Source organism: Sturnira hondurensis, unplaced genomic scaffold, assembly GCF_014824575.4.
Source record: "Sturnira hondurensis isolate 20B ecotype Veracruz unplaced genomic scaffold, ASM1482457v3 Scaffold0000022, whole genome shotgun sequence".
NCBI lineage: Eukaryota > Metazoa > Chordata > Mammalia > Chiroptera > Phyllostomidae > Sturnira > Sturnira hondurensis.
The window spans coordinates 7,281,024-7,298,150 of NW_028072653.1; the positions used below are offsets into that span (position 1 = coordinate 7,281,024).

The 17,127-nt window shown below is 47.2% G+C and overlaps 1 protein-coding gene across 2 annotated transcripts in view; it reads left to right on the forward strand.

Moving 5' to 3' along the window:
• Positions 1-17,127, forward strand: part of TENM2 (teneurin transmembrane protein 2) — a 343,633-nt gene that overhangs the window by 198,231 nt on the left and 128,275 nt on the right. For both annotated transcript variants that reach the window (XM_037040640.1, XM_037040701.1), the window contains exon 8: positions 11,564-11,758. In XM_037040640.1, the coding sequence (XP_036896535.1) occupies positions 11,564-11,758 (195 nt within the window). The remainder of the gene's footprint in view (positions 1-11,563; positions 11,759-17,127) is intronic.

The window sequence follows — 17,127 nt, forward strand, 5'->3', positions numbered from 1 at the left end:
CTTTGGGTTGTGTGTAAAGCAGCCCGGCATTTCCCGAGAGATCCGGGGCTTCCGATGACTCTGTTTCAGCACTGGCTCCTCAGGTGGCTTATCTGGTTCTGAACCTGAGGCCCCAACCAAGCAGCAGAAACTTAACGTGCCAGAGCCACACATGTTCGGGACTGTGCATTTAATAGCCATTAGAAATGACAACTCCTACGGCTGAAGAGCCATGGAGGAGGGTCCAGAAATGTTACAACCACAGCAATGTGAAGTCTTCTCTCTTCCTGTCTAGGGGCTGGTTTCTGCTCCTACCCAGCTTCTGCAGAGCTGGGCACCTTGCCATTTTCCTCTTTTAAACTGGCCAATGTACCCACTACCCAGTCTTTCTTAGGGGCCCAACTCTGAAGTCAAAGTATAATCATTGTCATCACTGTGGACATCTGTTGAGTTCTTACTGCATGCCAAACACTATACTAAGCAATTGCATACTTACCTCGTCTAAACATCCATTGCTCTATTTTATGATGACTATTATCCCTTTTAGTAGGTGAGAGAAAATGAAGCACAGAGAAGTTAAGTAACTTGCTCCAGATCCCTCAGCTAGTAAATAGTCCAGCTGAGATTCGAACCAGGCATTCTAGCCAGGACTCTTAGTGCCAGACCACCCATGAGTTGAACCTCGGAAGATGTGAGGCATAAGGAAGATATGTTTTGCAGGCAGTTTGGGTAGCGGTTGCACACTCAGATTTAGGTTTGAGCCCAGGACAGCTTTTTCAGGAGAGGAAACTAGGGTTTTCTCAGTACAAGGTGGCAGAGTCATCGTTTGAAACAAAGTCCATCTGACTTCAGAGCCCGCTGCTCTGAACCACTCTCCCCTCAGCTACCAGGGACATTCCAACACTTCTCCCCTCACGCCATCTCCCACCTCCTATCCCACGGACCTCAGACACTTGCTACCTTCACACCCCATGCCCTTGGCCACTGTCCTCCAGCTCTCCCATCCACCATTCTCTCAGAGCTCTCAGAGATGCATCTCTCTTCTCTTCCAACACATTCAAGGGCTCCCGGTTGCGTTTCACAGTGGTTGTCAAACGTGAGTGTAAAAACATCCATCCAGGGAAATTGTTACAAATAGCATATTCCCAGGCTCTCCTCGAGTGCCAGCCAATTCTGAATCTATAGGACTAGTATGTGGCTCAGGCATGTGTTGGTTTTTTTTTTTTTAAGATTTTATTTATTTATTTTTAGAGAGCAGAGAAGGGAGGAAGAAAAGGAGAGAGACATCAACGTGTACTTGCTTCTTGCGTGCCACCACCTAGTGACCCGGCCCACCACCTAGGCATGTGCCCTGACTGAGAATCAAACCAGCGGCCCTTTGGTTCACAGGATGGTGCTCAATCCACTGGGCCACACCAGCCAGAGCCAGGTGGGGGCCTTTTCAATAAGCCCCTCGGGGGACTCTGTTGCAGGTGGTCAGGGGCCACATTTGGAGAATAAAGAACACATTTCTCAGAATGAGGTTCAAGGTCTTCCTTGACCCAAGCAATTTTTGTACCATCATCTCCCACTAAGGCCCACACACCATAGGTTCCAGATATATGTCTGCCGTGCACCACAGTGGCTCTGCTTCCTCCTCTTTACTCACACTGGCTTCTTGGCTGGAATGTTCTCATCAATCCCAAGCTTTCCTACCAAATAACTGCTCATCTCTGAAAGCCAAGCTCACAGGCCACACCCCCCTGAGCACCCCCAGGTAGGACCCTGCAGTCACACAGGGCTTGGCCGTGTCTTGGCCTTGCCTTCTTCCAGCTGGGCGGTTCTATCTGGTTCTCCTGCTGGCTCACCCACTTCTAGCATCCTCTTTGTACATGCCTGCATCCCGTCAGTGCCCAGGATATAGTGCCTGCTCTCTGAGTGTCCACAGACTTGGATTTAGGGGAGAAGTTTCATAGAAATGAAAACATCACCGTAAACTATGCAAAAGCAAAAAGGGGAATGTTAGAGCATGAGGTTCTCATTTGTCAGATGAGTCAGTGATGAATCAGCCAATTTTGAGGCACAGATTTAAATGAAGGGAGGAAATGAGAGAGGGAGGGGGAAAGAGAAATGAAATTTTAAAAAGAACTGCAGAGGTGTTCAACCTTTTGCCCTCTCTGGGCCACCCTAGAAGAGGAAGAGTTGTGTTGGGCCACACATTAAATACACAAACACTAACAAAAACTGATGAGCCAAAAAAAAGGTTTTCAGTGAATTTATGGTTGTGTGTTGGGCTGCATTCGTAGCCACCCTCGGCTGCATGCAGCCCGCGGGCTGTGGGTTGGACACCCCTGCAGAAAGAAACACCGTGTGTCCTTCAGTTCACCTGCATTATCTCAGCAGAACTGAGCCACGGAGAGTGAAAGCTGTAGTGGTGGACTTCGTGCTCCTGGGGCTAACTGTGTACTTCAGAAAATGGCCCGACCTCCCTGAGCCTCCGTTTCTTCGTCCATGAAGCAGGGTGATGGCACTACTATTACCTGTGGCATTGCTGTGAGGACTAAAACATAAATACACGTGAAGAACTGTGCCTGGCATCTGACAAAAGTTCTGTACATGTTAGCAAGTATTAATCTTCCCAACAAAATCTAATTATTCCTATTTTACAGGAGAAAGGGAAACTCAGAGCAGGTAAGCTACTTGCCCAAGGTCACGTTGCAGGGCTAGATTGCGAGGCCGTGTCTGGCTGACTCTGAGGTCTGTGGCCCTAATGGCCACGTGGGACAGAGACTTGGCAGGATGACTCCTGAGTGGGTGCAGGGACCGCTCTGAAAGCCCCCACAGGCAGCTCAGCATCTAACGCCACCCAGAACTGCTTTCCCACCCCATCAGTCAGTCCCCTTAGGGGACCTGTGCACTTGGAGAGAAGTGGCAAGCCCCTACTCCCGCTGCCCCCAGGGGGGCGGGGTCCTCCCACCACCCCAGAGCTTCCTTGGCACAGAAGCCACGCCCCCTTCCAGCTGGCCTCACCTCTGTCAGTGAAAGACACTCAGGTCCACTGTCCTTCCCTGGGACACCCAGGCATGCCCTCTAATTTTTCCTCCAGACCCTCCATCCTTCCACCCTGTGTCCCTCCGCCACCCAGCCTTCCCCACCAGCCCCACCCATGCAGATGGCCGGGCACTGTGGCTGCCCACAGAAGCTGTTCCACAGGCCGCTGCAGTGTGAGGCTATGTCCACCTCTCTTTCCTCCCACCCTAGACATGAGGACACCTGTAGGAAGCTCTTGGCAGCAGGGCTCAGGACGAGAGGCTTGAGGCAGCTGCACCTGGTACACGCTTTGCAGAAAGTGACTGAGCAGTCACACTTGGCAAAGTCACCTGCCCCCACTGAGGACAAAGTACATACCGAGCACTGTGCGAGGGTTTTTCCTGAATGATCCCAGGTCACCTTTACAACACACGCATCCATCAGGACTGTCCCCATTTCACAGCTAAGGAAACCAAGGCTTGGAGGAGTTAAGGCCCTTGACCGGTTACAGCTTTAGAACAGTTATCAGAATCACACAGCTTGCTGAGTTCCCCCCAGTTTCTTATTCAGAAGTTACGGGCTCCTAGCATCAGCCCCGGGAGCTTGTTAAATATCCAAACCCTCAAGCCCCACACCAGACCTTCTGGAGGCAAATCCAGAGTCTAACACGATCCCAGAGGACTTGCCCTTGATCTCTGCTGAGGGGGGCTACAGACAACAGGCATGGGAGGAGCAGCATCACTTTTGCCTTCCATTCTCCCACACCCTGTTTTGTGGAGCAGGGTGGGGGCAGTGTCACAGTGCCTTTATTTGCTGCCCTCATGGGAGTCCAGGCCTGCGACCCCTAGCACCTGGCTGCTCACAGTGTTTCTCCTGTTCCTTCCATCACCAAACAGAAATCCCTTCTCAGGGCGTAAATCAGACAGCCTTCCCCCAAGTGAAATTGCTTCTGCAAATAGAAACTCTACTCTCCTTCTTAAACTCCCCGACAAGCTGCAGAGCAGCCTCAGAAAGCCGGGTGCCTTGCCCCATGGGGCACGCTCGCCGCCGTACATGGAAGGCACTAGAGCTGGGCGCCGTGGAGATGGCTCCGCACCTGGAAGTAAACTGGTGTTTAGAGAGGAGGTCAGCTGGAGTGGGGGGCGTGAAAGAGGGTGCTCTGCCCTCTCTTGTCTCTTTGTGATGTAATGAGTTGGAACAATTTTCTCCAATAACAATGCTGATTTTTAAAAAATCTTAGCTATAGACTCTTATCTACATACAGACTTCTTACTGTGGGCCAGGCTTTGTGGGTAGTACCATACAGACCTCATCTCTCTTCATCGTCATAAAAACACCATGGGGTTTGTACCCCAGGATTCTCATCCCATTTGAAAGGTTAAGAAATCAAGGCAGAGCATAAAGTACGTATAGTCACACAGCTGGTAAAAACCAAAGGGAGATTGTGCCTCACAGCAGTGAATAGACGGACTCTCCCTGTCTTCAAGAAGCTTCTGTGCTCATGGACACCAGCGATTTGCAAACTCATCTTGAGGCTTGAATCGCACTAAGAATGAGAAGCTACTTCAGTCTGGACTTGAGCTGCAAAAACGCTTACTGTATAGTCTGAAGAATTTAAATATTCATTATGCAATTAATGCAGTTCAGTCACACACACACACAAAAAAAAACCTGAAGACTTTTTTAAAAACAGCTTAAGCACTTATCGATTGAGAACTCTTATAACTCTCAAAATGGAGACATCCCCATATCTCTACAGGTATTTTAAATGACTTGAATTAATCATAGGCTTAAAAGTCTCTTGCGATCTTCGTTAACTTCCCTGGGTTTAATTAAAACATCTGTGCACTTTTAATTTATCGATTCATCCACCTCATATGTCATGTTTTTAACACACCCCAGCATGCTCTGCATCATTTTTAACCCGATTTCCACTTAACTAAAGCAATTAAATTCACCCCGGATTAATTAAAGCATCTATACTTTCGTGCCTAAGTCAGCATGTGCTTCTTTCCCCACACGGCTCCTGAATGTCAGGGATCTGACACACCTGATGAGTTTTTCGTCCTTCTGGAAATTCTTCCCTGAATCACGTTCTTGCTTATTAAAGTGACGTGTGACAGAATGGGGGTGAGGAAGCTGCCACACCTGAACTTTCGCCCTCTGAGCCAGAGACGCTGCCCCGTCTGTCAGAAGTGCCCTCTGGTCACCTCTCTTCGCCAGGGGTCCCGCTGGAGTGTCTGAGTGTCCTAGGTAGGAAGTGGGGGAGCTGTTCTTGTGGCAGGGGACCATCATGATCAGAATGGCTGGTGATTTTTACATTGGTATTGTTTTTCCTAAGGTTTTATTTATCTATGTTTAGAGAGAGGGGAAGGGAGGGAGAATGAGAGGGAGAGAAACAGCAGTGTGTGAGAGATGCATCAATCAGTTGCCTCTCGCCTGCCCTCAGTTGGGGACCCGGCCCCCTGGCCCACAAACCAGGCCTGTGCCCTGACTGGGAAGAATGGAACCGGTGACCTTTCAGTCCATAGGCCAGCACTTAATCCACTGAGCCATCCACTGCAGCCAGGGCTACCTACATTTGTGTTTCTACCGTCATTTCTTGGTTATGCTTTCTAACTTCTCCACTCTACCTACACAAGAAGTCCTCTGTTGCTCTTCCCATTTCACAGGGAGGGAAAACTGAGTCACTGAGGTCAACAGGCTCTCACTCAGGCACAGTGAGCCAGGTATCCAGATAGTGACAGTTCGTGCCCCCACCAGCCGCATTTGACAGAGCCCGTTTCCTTCAGCCTCAGCCGCATTGGGCTCCTCCGTCTTTCAGCTCTTCCCCCCACCCATCTGATAAGCCATGGATTCTCTTTCATTATTATTTTATCTATATTTAATTCCTGATGAAACTGAGTATCTCTTCATGCTTTTATTGGCTTTTTATATTTGTATTTGTAGGGCCTCTGCCTAGGTTTCATTCATTTGTCTCCTTTAGTGATTAGTGCATACTCTGTGCATTTCCCATATCAAGCTTGATTCTGTACACTGCGCACAAAAACATGTCTTCCCAGTGTGGTTCACCCCTTAATTTTGTGGAGAGTGTTCCTCATCATATAGAAGATCTCAGTTTCATGCAATCGGATCTGATCTTCTTTTCCTTCTTGGCTTCTAAAATTTATGTGCCTTGCATATGCCCCTTCCCAAGAAAATAAAATTAGTCTTTAATACTTTTTCTAATAGTTTTGTAGGGTTTGGGTTTTTTTTTTTAGTACAGTGTCCAGAAGATGTCAATCTTTATTGTTTACCGAATGCGTTGCCAACTGCAGGGACCTACCAAGAAGTGAAAGTCACTTCACTAACACTGTTTTGCTCAGCACCAGGCCAAGGCCAGTCTGGAAAGACAGTGGGACACCGGTTTTGGTCTCAAGGACGCTGAATTGAATTCACGTCACCTCCATGGCCCACACATTTCATCCTCCACTGCTCCAGGAGAATCAAGGCATCTTCATTTCTCCATCATCTTTCCTACCACCTAACCCGGCTACTGGGTTGGCCAAAGAGTCTCTATCGTCGTTTCATACAATGGCTCTAGTAGCGCCTAGTGGTCTTTAACATCATTCAGAACAGTTTTGTTAGATCATAGGGTGACAACTATCATATCGGCATGCATTGTTAAAAAATCAAAATCGGCAAATTTTTGTGCAGCCACTTTAATATTGGAGACGGAAGAAGATATATAACATTTTCAGTGTTTATTGTTTCAAGGAAGGTAAAAACACAACTGAAATGCAGAAAAAGATTTGTGCAGTGTATGGAGAAGGTGTTGTGACTGATCAAATGTGTTGAAAGTGGTTTGCAAAGTTTCTTGGTACTGCTGACATTTTGGCCAAATAACTCTTTGCCGTGAGGCTGTCTGATGCATTGGAAGATGTTTAGCAGCACCCCTGGCCCCTACCCACTAGAAGCCAATAGCGGGAGACAGCCGACATCCTCAAAATATCCAGATTAATCAAGTTATTGGTGAAAATGAAAAGCTTGTCTTTTATTTTATGGAAAAAACTGTAACAAACTTCTTGGCCAACCCAATACTAACACCTACTAGGTTATTCATTAATATTTATTCACCGAATGGGATGCAAAGCAACAGAATGCTTGTGCTATTTTGACATTTTACCTGGAGTACTGGGTTCAAATATTCTCCAGTCTGTTCTCCAAAGGGGTTTTCCATCAGATTTCAAGTCATCTTTAACAAATACATTATTTGAAATCCTCTCTGCCCATGTATCCCAGCCCACAGATAACTTGACAAAGTGAAGACCCCCCCCCCCGCGCCGTGCCTGTACAGTGAAGCTCTTTCAACCATCTCTGCCTTCCCTTTAGGGGGCCTCCCCACTGCAAGCGCCAGGTAGATACGGCTTGTCTTGCTTAAAGCATCAGGCATGCGCAGCTAGTCCTGTCACTTCCCACCAAGTAAATAACACCAACCATTCATCTCATCCCTTGCCGAGAACTTTGGTGAGAGAAAAAAATCTCTGGCTTGATCATTACGATGAGCATTACACCATTTAGTCGAATCTAAATTGTCTCTTCTTGTGTGTGTTTTTTTTTTGTCATTAGCCTGTTAACTTGTCAGTCGTTAGTGACAACAGTAATTTATTTCTCTTCTGCAGGAGTCCTAGAGCTTCCATTTACTAGATTTAGTAAAACAGGAATAGTCACTTTGTGCAAACATTTTAATTAATTTTAGGTAGAAGCTCAAATGCACAGTGTTCTGGTCCTGGAAGCCTTAGGAAGAAGAGAGTGGTGGGCGGGGGCCAGCGGGGGGTGGGGGGTGTTGTAAAACTCTCTACATGTGACTCCAGAAGCACCTACTGCCCACAGCCAGAGAATATGGCAGGGGGTGGCAGGGGGGTGGAGAAAACAATGAGGTCTCTCCATTAGCATCACCTGATGCTCTTCGGTGGTGGTGGTGGTGTGTGTGTGCGTGAACATGTGTGTGTGTATACATGTGTGTGCACATACACATTTGAGAACTATATTTTTAATGTCATTAACCATTGAAGTCAGTTTGGGCCTTGAGTTTGGAACTCATGAGAAAGCATCTGCTCATGGCCAACCAGGTGTCAGTTACTATCTTGCGCCCTTGAACTTGTGGTCTCACTCAATTCGCCATCCACTCTAAGAGATAATTCTTTGAAGGGGAAACTGGGTCTCAGACTAGTGAAGCAATCTTGCCCGAATCCCACAGCTAGTAAAGATGGGCCAGGTTTGGTGCCCAGTTCTTTCTGGCTCCCAAAACCCTGCTGTTTCCACTTCTAGTTCCTATTATGATTGGCTAAGTTATGAAGTCAGAATTGTTTGTCCTATAACCTAATTTTTAAAAATCATGTAGACTTAATAATTGTAAAAATGTAGAAAGAGTTATTAGTACAGGAGATCCCTGATTCATGCCCAGCCTCTTCAATGAGGTCTAGGCTGAGCCTTGCATTCTGTAACACTCTGGGTTGAGTTATGTCTGAGAATGAATCCATGCAGGTCAGTTGAGCAACCACTGGAGGGCGCACATCAGGCATTTCCAATCTGCCCTGAAGGCAAATGAATTACTAGAGATCTTCACTCCTCTTTAACTGGCCTTCTGCTTTTTAATGTAACATCAGCAGAGCCATCGAGTGCCCCACTTTCCAGAGAACGTTACAGTGTTTTTGCATTTTTACCACACTCCCAGTGAGCACGCAGCAAACATATTGAAGGAAGGCTGCATTTATAGTGTGCAGAACTGTCTGACCTGACTGTTCTCCCTTTTGTGTTTCCCTGAGGTATTTAAATAGGTCACATTTAAAATGTGATTTCCCAGGCACCTGATTTTAAATAAAATCCATTCTTATATTCTTGACAGTCCTATTTTTCCCACCTCTTGGAGTGTGTGCAGAAGAGAAACTATTGCGATATGAATAAAGAAAATCCTAACTGCATTTTATCCGTTGATAAAGACAGTAATCATTTGTTCCTTACTTGCTATCCTCTTCCACCTACTGGAGGGGCAGGAAAGATGCAATGAGAGCCCAGGGGTGGTGGTTTCATGTAGCCCTCTCTGCCACCCGTGACAGCCGGTCCAGTGTATTGCCCTCGGGTGGGAAACAGCCCTCAGAATTTCATCTCAGTAGGTATGCATGGCCACACTTCTCACCGCCTTCCCATTTGTGGATGTGAGGGTGGAAGTGGGTAGGAAAGGATGCTTATTCCAGCCTTCCCACCGGGAGAGTCTTCAGTGTTACCTAGACCGGAAATGGCCAGTGAGTTTTCTCTTGAAGGCCAAGTCCACCTGTTAGCAAGTCTCAGCCAGGGCATGATATCAAAGGTTCTGAGCCTCTCTATCAGTCAGGGACACAGGTGCCATGGTTAACTGATGGTCCCTGCAGAGGTGCAGGAAGGGGGACTCAAAGTTCATGTGGACACATGGGACATCGTGACCTAGAGCTTCACGTGAGTCTCCTGAGAAACTGACACAGAACAGATTTCCCTGGTCTTCAAAGCCCTCTCCAAGCGTCGATGAAGCCCCTAATTTCTCACTCTTGTTCATGTTTGCTTGGTCCCTAATTGGAACCTTGGGCACCCTGGATTCAGAGCTATCTTTTCTCTGAGGCAATCAGCATGGGCAGCCACTCTCCAGATGTGTGCTTCAGAGCCCTTGAAGTGGAAAGCACACTCCTTGCATTTAGACTGAGTTCATCTAAATTCAGCACGTGGCTTTGAGGTTCTCACCTTGAAGTGGTTCTCCTCTGGTAGATTCATAAGGATAAGAATTCTACTGGGAGCTCTATGTGTACCCCCAAGGCTGTTCTTTGATAAAGCCTTTGGGGGAGGCATAGCCCCTCACTCACCTGACAACTGCTAAGATGTTTTTGCCTTTGGTCAGTTTACCATCAGGTAAAGCACACACTTGGCCAGAAAAAGCAAAGGGGTGCACGCCAGACTTTGGCCTGCCCACATCTTTCATGGATGACCATTCGGGGCTTGCCCATAAGCGTGCCACTTGGGAATCCCTGATTATCAGAACATAGGAACAAGATTTCCTTAACCGAACCAACATCAGTGAATGCAGCACCAGAAGGAAATCCACACGATAAACCTGGTCCTGTCCTCGAGTCGTTTACGGTATCGTGGGGGAATTAGGCACTTGTGGAAGGAAAGTGAATTACTATAAACCTGCAGTAGAAAACGTGACAATGAGTGCGGGTTGATAAGGTGGAGGGGGGTGCTGTTGACTAGGGAGAGATCTGATTAGGTGTATAAACACTTTGTGGGATGAGGAGACTGTTCAGGTTGTACATGTGTAGAATTCCCGAAGCCTATTCATTCCAAACCCCGGGTAAACCATCGCCCTTTCTGAAGGTCTCTGAGTGCCAGTTTCAGAGTCTGGAGCTGAGTCCTCATTTGGGGCTCACATTAGAAGCCAAGTTGAAAATGTTAGTGCTTTAGAAACTGATCCGGGCCCTGGCAGGGTGGCTCCATTGGTTAGAGTATCATCCCAGTGTACCAACGTTGTGGGTTCAATCCCCAGTCAGGGTACATATAAAACTCAACCAATGAATGCATGAATAAGTGAACAACAAAAAAATTAATCTCTCTCTCTCTCTCACTCTCACTCTCACACACACACACATCAATAAATTAAAAAATAAAACTGATCTGGAGATGAGAAGTGAAAGCAACCAGTAAAATCCCACTCTTGATAATCTCTAAAAGGGCGGATTTGGCACCATTGTGGCCAAACCGGGGAAAACTGCTGGTAATCTCAGAGCAGATCATCCCTACAGGTTTTCAGCCTCCTTCCTGTTGCCATACGCAAGAGGCTCCCAGCTGAGATATGAACAGCTCAAGACGCCATGTCTCCAGTCTGTTGTTCTAATAGGCCAGGCCCATTTAGTCCTCATACTTGATTACATAGGTGACACTTTGAGCTAGATGACGTTATTTCTTCATGGTCTAGGTAAGGAAACTGAGGTGTAGAGAGATGGTGTCACAACTGCAGCCCATCTCCCTTCCTTTTTAGTGACCATACACGTGTCAGGAATAGGAGTCAACTACCCTGAGGGTAACATGATCAGCCAAGTGGGTACTGATCCCTCAAACCAACAACGGCAGAGGCACACGAGTCCACACAGCTTAATTAAGGGCACAGCTTAAAGTCAGGCCAGCCTGGCTTCCAGCCCAGCCCCCGACTTGTGACCCCGGCCAGCTGACTCACCAGTCTGAGCTGCACCTGTCAACCAGGACCGTGACTCTGGCCTCCACCTGACAGAATGGTGTGATGATTAGGTAACAAATGGCACATAACGCTTACCACGTACTGTGCCCAGCCTGGCACGTAATAAGCATGTAACGAGTGGTGACTGCTCATGTCAACAGCATAGTTGTCGTGGTGGTGACGATGGTTATTGATTATCTGCAGCTGGCTCTGCACCCCCAGGGGCCTGAGTCCTGGCCAGGAGCATTATAAACTCGGCCGAAACGCCATCTGAGACTGACCCGGCCCTCCAGGCGCTGGTCCCCCTGACCCAGAGCCCTGTCTCTGGTTTTGCAGCCGCCTGCCCTGTCCTGTGCAGCGGGAACGGACAATACTCCAAAGGGACATGCCAGTGCTACAGCGGCTGGAAAGGAGCCGAGTGCGACGTGCCCATGAATCAGTGCATCGATCCTTCCTGCGGGGGCCACGGCTCCTGCATCGACGGGAACTGCGTCTGCTCTGCAGGCTACAAAGGCGAGCACTGTGAAGAAGGTAAGCCCGGCGGGGGCGGGGCGGCCACTAAGGGCTGGGGGCGGGGCCTGAGTGCAGGGTCAGAACTTGGCTTCTGAGCCCCATCCCAGACTCTGCCAAGGGAACTGCAACATTTTGCACAGGAAACTTCAAATCCCTTGGCTTGATGGACTTTTTTTTTTAAGAACTTCACATTTTATTATTCAATTACAGTTTACATTCAGTATTATTTTGTATTAGTTTCAGGTGTACAGCATAGTTTGATGGACTTCTTGTAGAAAACAGGAGGCTTGTGGGATAGTTATGGAAGGAATGTTTTGTTTTTCTTTATAGTAATTAGCTCCTCTTTCTTCTTTTTTCTCTCTAATTTGCATCTTCACCTTTGTCTGTCCCATCTTTCCCTCTGTTCAGCCTCCTGCCCTTGCTGCTGCTTTTCCTTCTTTCTCCTTCCCCTTCCCCTGTCTTCCTTCCTCTTTTCCTCTGCTTTATTTCAGGTCCTCTGAACTGGGACTTACTAATGCTCTCCAGAAAAGAAGGAACAAGAATCCTTAACTCCCCCTCCCAGTCTTCCTCAAAGCTGGGATTTTTGTTTTTGCTTTTGTTTGGTTGCTGTTGTTCTTTTACAATCTATCCCTCGTAACCCAAGACTGACTTATGTCTGTATAAATATTTCTGCAAAAATGAATACCACTGGAAAGCAGGCAGGCTTGAGAGACCATAGGTGTCCAGGTCACTTAGAGACCCCCTGTGGGGGACATCATCCTGGCTGGCTGTGATCACAGTGGTCAGGAGAGTGGGTGGGTGGGTGGGTGGGGGTGCTGCGGGGGGGCGGGGAGTTGCCAACCCCACAGAGCTCCCGGGAGCCCGCACCGAAGGGGCCCGCAGCACATGTGGGTGAAAGTCAGGGCGTCATACACTGACTCTAGTCTGCCAAAACCCGACCAGAGACCAGGCGCAGACTGAGGTCAGGAAAAAGAACACCTCTTGGTGAGTGTTCAGAAGCCAGCTCTAACTAATCCTGGTTACTCCGGCTAGTTCTTTCAGAAGACTTATTTGGTCCCCAGATGCAGGGAGCACCTGGGTACCTGGAAGGCCAGGGAGCACAGCCATGCTGGCTTCAGCCTTCCTGCCCTGGGTGCGCCCTTCCACAAGATGGTCTCCAGTTGTCCCTCTGTGCCTTCCCACATAGAAAGAAGCGACCGCGGTTGCTAGGAAGGAAAGAACCTAGGCCCTCTCGGCCCCTCACCTGCTCCTCCACCTTAGGATCAGTTCAGGGGTTGTCTTCCAGCTGAGCACACGTCCACTAAGTCCATCTCCCAGTGAAACGCCCCTGCGTATCTCAAAGAGCCTTTTTCCCCTCCCACATTCCCAGTGGAAAAAGAAGTGTCAGCTCACCCAAAGGAAAGCCCACTGCCTGCTCCTCGTGAAACAGCTTGAGGTGACCACTCAGGATGTCCCCACAGAAAAGATCCTGTTGGACACCCTATGCCTATGTCCTCACTCGGCTTCTGACTGCCGAGGCAATAAGGAAGGACCTCAGGGGCTACGAAGTTCTCAGATGCAAGTGAATCCATTGTCGTCCATTAACCTATAGATCTCCGGGATTCCGTACAAAATAACGCCCCTCGCCACAAAGGAATGATGCTGACTTATCCTAAGAGATGTCCGCAAATGCCCCCCTTTGTGTGAAACCTCCCGTTTCATCATTTTTAGATCGCTACAAAGAGTCAGTCTCCATGACATCATTCTTCCAAGATTTTCTGATACGTCAGTGATGATGCCCTTCACGGGGCCCAGAAGTCTGACCCCCTGATCTCCATTTGCTCAACTCTATAGTTATTTTTTCCTCTCTTATAAAAGGTAGCAGCCTTCTGTCTGCATCCTAAAACCAAGTTGGGAGTTGGGTTGGGGGAAGTACGGACTTAATAATCCTGCTTGAAAGGTTCAAGTTCTTAAAGACAAATGGATCACAGGAGGCAAAGCTGCACTCACTGAAAACAGGGGAGAGGCCAATAACATGGCAGGGAAGGTGAAAGCGACCTTTTGCCTACATCGTTTGGGAGAGGAACGCGCTGGAACCACAGCCATGCCCGTCTTGGGATATTTTTCCCTCCTGTCAAAATTGTGCGTTATCTGTATGAGTAGAATTTCAAGTGATTTCTCTACTTCCCGACTCTCCCAACAAGTCCTACTTAAATGTTCAGAACGAATTAACCAACCAACAAAACAAGGAAGCCATGCAGATCGTTATGAAAGGATGAAATCCCGCCTGTATTGATTTCTGCCCCCCCATAAAGAGTGAACCGAGTGATTCATAGGCTGTTTTCAAAATAGGAAACGGACTCAGAATGGCTGGATCAGCACTTTTTCTCCCATTTAGCCTTTTTATTTCTGATATTCATCATAGTCATAACGTTCAAACAGTTTACCTGAAAATGGCCATGGCAATGAAATCAATAGTTGCCGTCCTCCATTTCTGCTGCATAAACATTGTTTTGCTATTAACGAATGTGCTCGAGAAAAAGAAAGGGCGCATTGGTGCGGCTCCATTCCATGATGTCCCGGGGATGGGACGGTGACAAGAGAGGAATTGACACATTAGTTTAAGTCAGCCGTGCTTCCATGTGACTCCACGGCTGAGTCATTTTTCAGTGACATTTAACTTCACAAATGTAATTCATGGTTCTTTGGGGGTTTATAGTACCTGTTGTTTGTAAAACTCCTTGACCTCCTTTTTCATCCTTAGGGATGGAAATTGCATTCACAGCCCTTTTTTGTCAAACCTTTCATGAGCCAAGACTAAATGAGTTCTGGTACCTCAGCTGCCGGGGGGCTGGGGGCTGGTGTAGGCACGTGGTACTTACCGGTAAAGACCACTGTCCCCCTTTTAAGTATAACCCTGTTTCTATTTATAAAGCCTCGTCCAAGGCCATCGTCCCTCCTGCCTGCTAAAGACTCTAAGGATGGTTCCACAAGACCATCTTAGGCATTTGGAACCAAACTTAAAAATCATAGTGAAACTGCTCCCCTCCAAGTCTGAAATGAGTTATTCCATCAGCTGCTGTAATTGTACCGCACAAAGGGCGTATTGACTGTATCACGGACCACGAAAAGGGGCAGCGCCTGTTTCTAGATCAAATAAATGGTTCTTTCGGTGACATTCTGGTCCTGGGCTAACAAATCGCAGAGGATTTTCCACCACCCTTCGCACTGTAATTCAGGATAAAGAAGAGTGAACTCGTGTATCTGGAAGAAAAATGCCAGTTTATTTTTTTCGTATATTACTTTTGATTTCCTCCTTTTAAGAAAAAGATTATAACATAGTTTTTGAGTTTTTTGACAGCTCCTAGCCATTGACACCTCACCAAACCTTTTAAACAGGCAATTATAAATGAAGGGTAATTTCGGAGGCACATAGCACATGAGGTATTTTTGCGTATGTTTCAATTCTGCTGTGTTAGAAAAGAGGACATAATAAAAACCAGAAGTCAGGGATTTTCTTTGATTAGAAGAATGTGGAAAAGATTGATTCTGAACGAATTAGTTCATGTTTTGCAGATCCCAAAATGTACAGCACTCGTGCTTGCTTCGGCAGCACATATACAAAATGTACACACTCTTCCCCAAAGCAAGAAGTCATTAATACCATTTTTCTCGTCAGTCCTTCACACTGGAAATTTGTCCCAATAATGACAAATGCTTATAGCAGCATCTGTCATTCATTCCGATAGCAATCGTGTATTGCACATCTACTATATTCCTTTAGAGCACGTGGTAGGCGTGAGACACTAAAGACATTACACAGCCTCTTTGCAAATGACTCCTAATGGTTGGCTCTGTCCTTCATTTACATACAGACGTGCTCTACCATCCTGATTGGAGCACATTCCAAGGTACCACAAAGGCTTCATATCACCAGGAGTTAAAATCCCCAAGACAACGAATTCAACATTAAAGTGACTATAACCAGAGCAAACATGATCCTTACAACTTTAATACTAAATCAAATTCCCGTTTCTGAGAATATATACCTGATTTTTTTTAAATGGTAGCTCCTATTTTCCCACAGCTCATATAGTTTTGAACTTACTTTCATAATATCGTCCTGAAAATATCCAAATGGAATCCTGAGAAACACCTCTTAATACTGAAAATTCATGTTTTTGCCTTAAGGGAGGGTGCTCTTTGAAAACTTCAAGGAATATTGTGATTTCTAACAAATCCAAATTCCTTGAGTCTGATGTCCCCCCAGAATGAAATCATTTTGTAACTTGGATAACCTCAGTAATGTCATATTTACAACCAATGCATCACTTGGAAAATATACCGTTATAGTGTACACCATAAGAAAGAAAAAAGACACTCTCCCACAGAAAGCCGAGACCCAAGGCAATACCACCTCGATGTCCTGATGAACTATTTACAGGCCAAAAATCTCTCAGGTTTTAACTTGGCCTTGGACAAGGAGAGAAATGAAAATCTGCTCTGAGAATTTGAGCCACAAGATGGCACGCGCACACACAGGAGCGGGTGCGTTACACTCTCTGTGTGGTCCAAAACACTTCAAGAGAAAAATTGGAAGCGGTCTCAAGCTGGCTGTGCCCTCAGGTGATGGCAAGAGCAAATGATTTAATCTAGGCCAGCAGGCCTGCTTTCCAAGCTGTTCAAACAAAGGCGATGCACGTCGTAGTACAGTAAGGTGGAGAGACCTCCCTATTTTTCTGATCCACAAGGTAACCTTGGGCCCCCTGCAGGACCACCTGCCATCCACCACCCAAACTCCATGGCATGCAGAGTTCTCTTCTCCAGACTCCTAGGAATCTAAGGAAGTTGGTCTTCTACAGAGCCGTGTCCATCCACCCTTGGCTGGATGGACATCGAAAGTGTGGAGTCACATTCCCATGCAAGAAGTCCTGTCCTCTTTGAGCTGATTTCAGAATAATCATCTTCGAGTTGCCTACTGACTATACGTCCACTCTGATCCCTGAGACGGGAGAACAGTCAGACCACGGAACTGGCAAGAGCAACAGCGCCCAGAGTGTGACCTTGAACTAGTCCGACTGCCTGTCTGGTGGAAGGTCGGTGCCCGGCCACAGAGATTCACGCCTCCAGTGCCCTCATGCTTCTCTGTCGGAAGATTACCCCACGGGACGATTTCCACACCCAACCTCCCCTCTCCTGTTCTACACGTTTATTGTACTAACTCCCTCAGTAGGCGTGTGCGCAGACAATGGAACCTCATTTCAGGCTTAGCCTAAGTGAAACAATTAGGGAAGTCAATCACTGATGAATTTTCTTCCTTTTCTTTTCAGCCCTTTGTTACCTACCAAAGTCAAGTATGAGTGACGTTAGAATGAGCATCTCTGCTTTTCTCTCCAATAGTGGGGGTA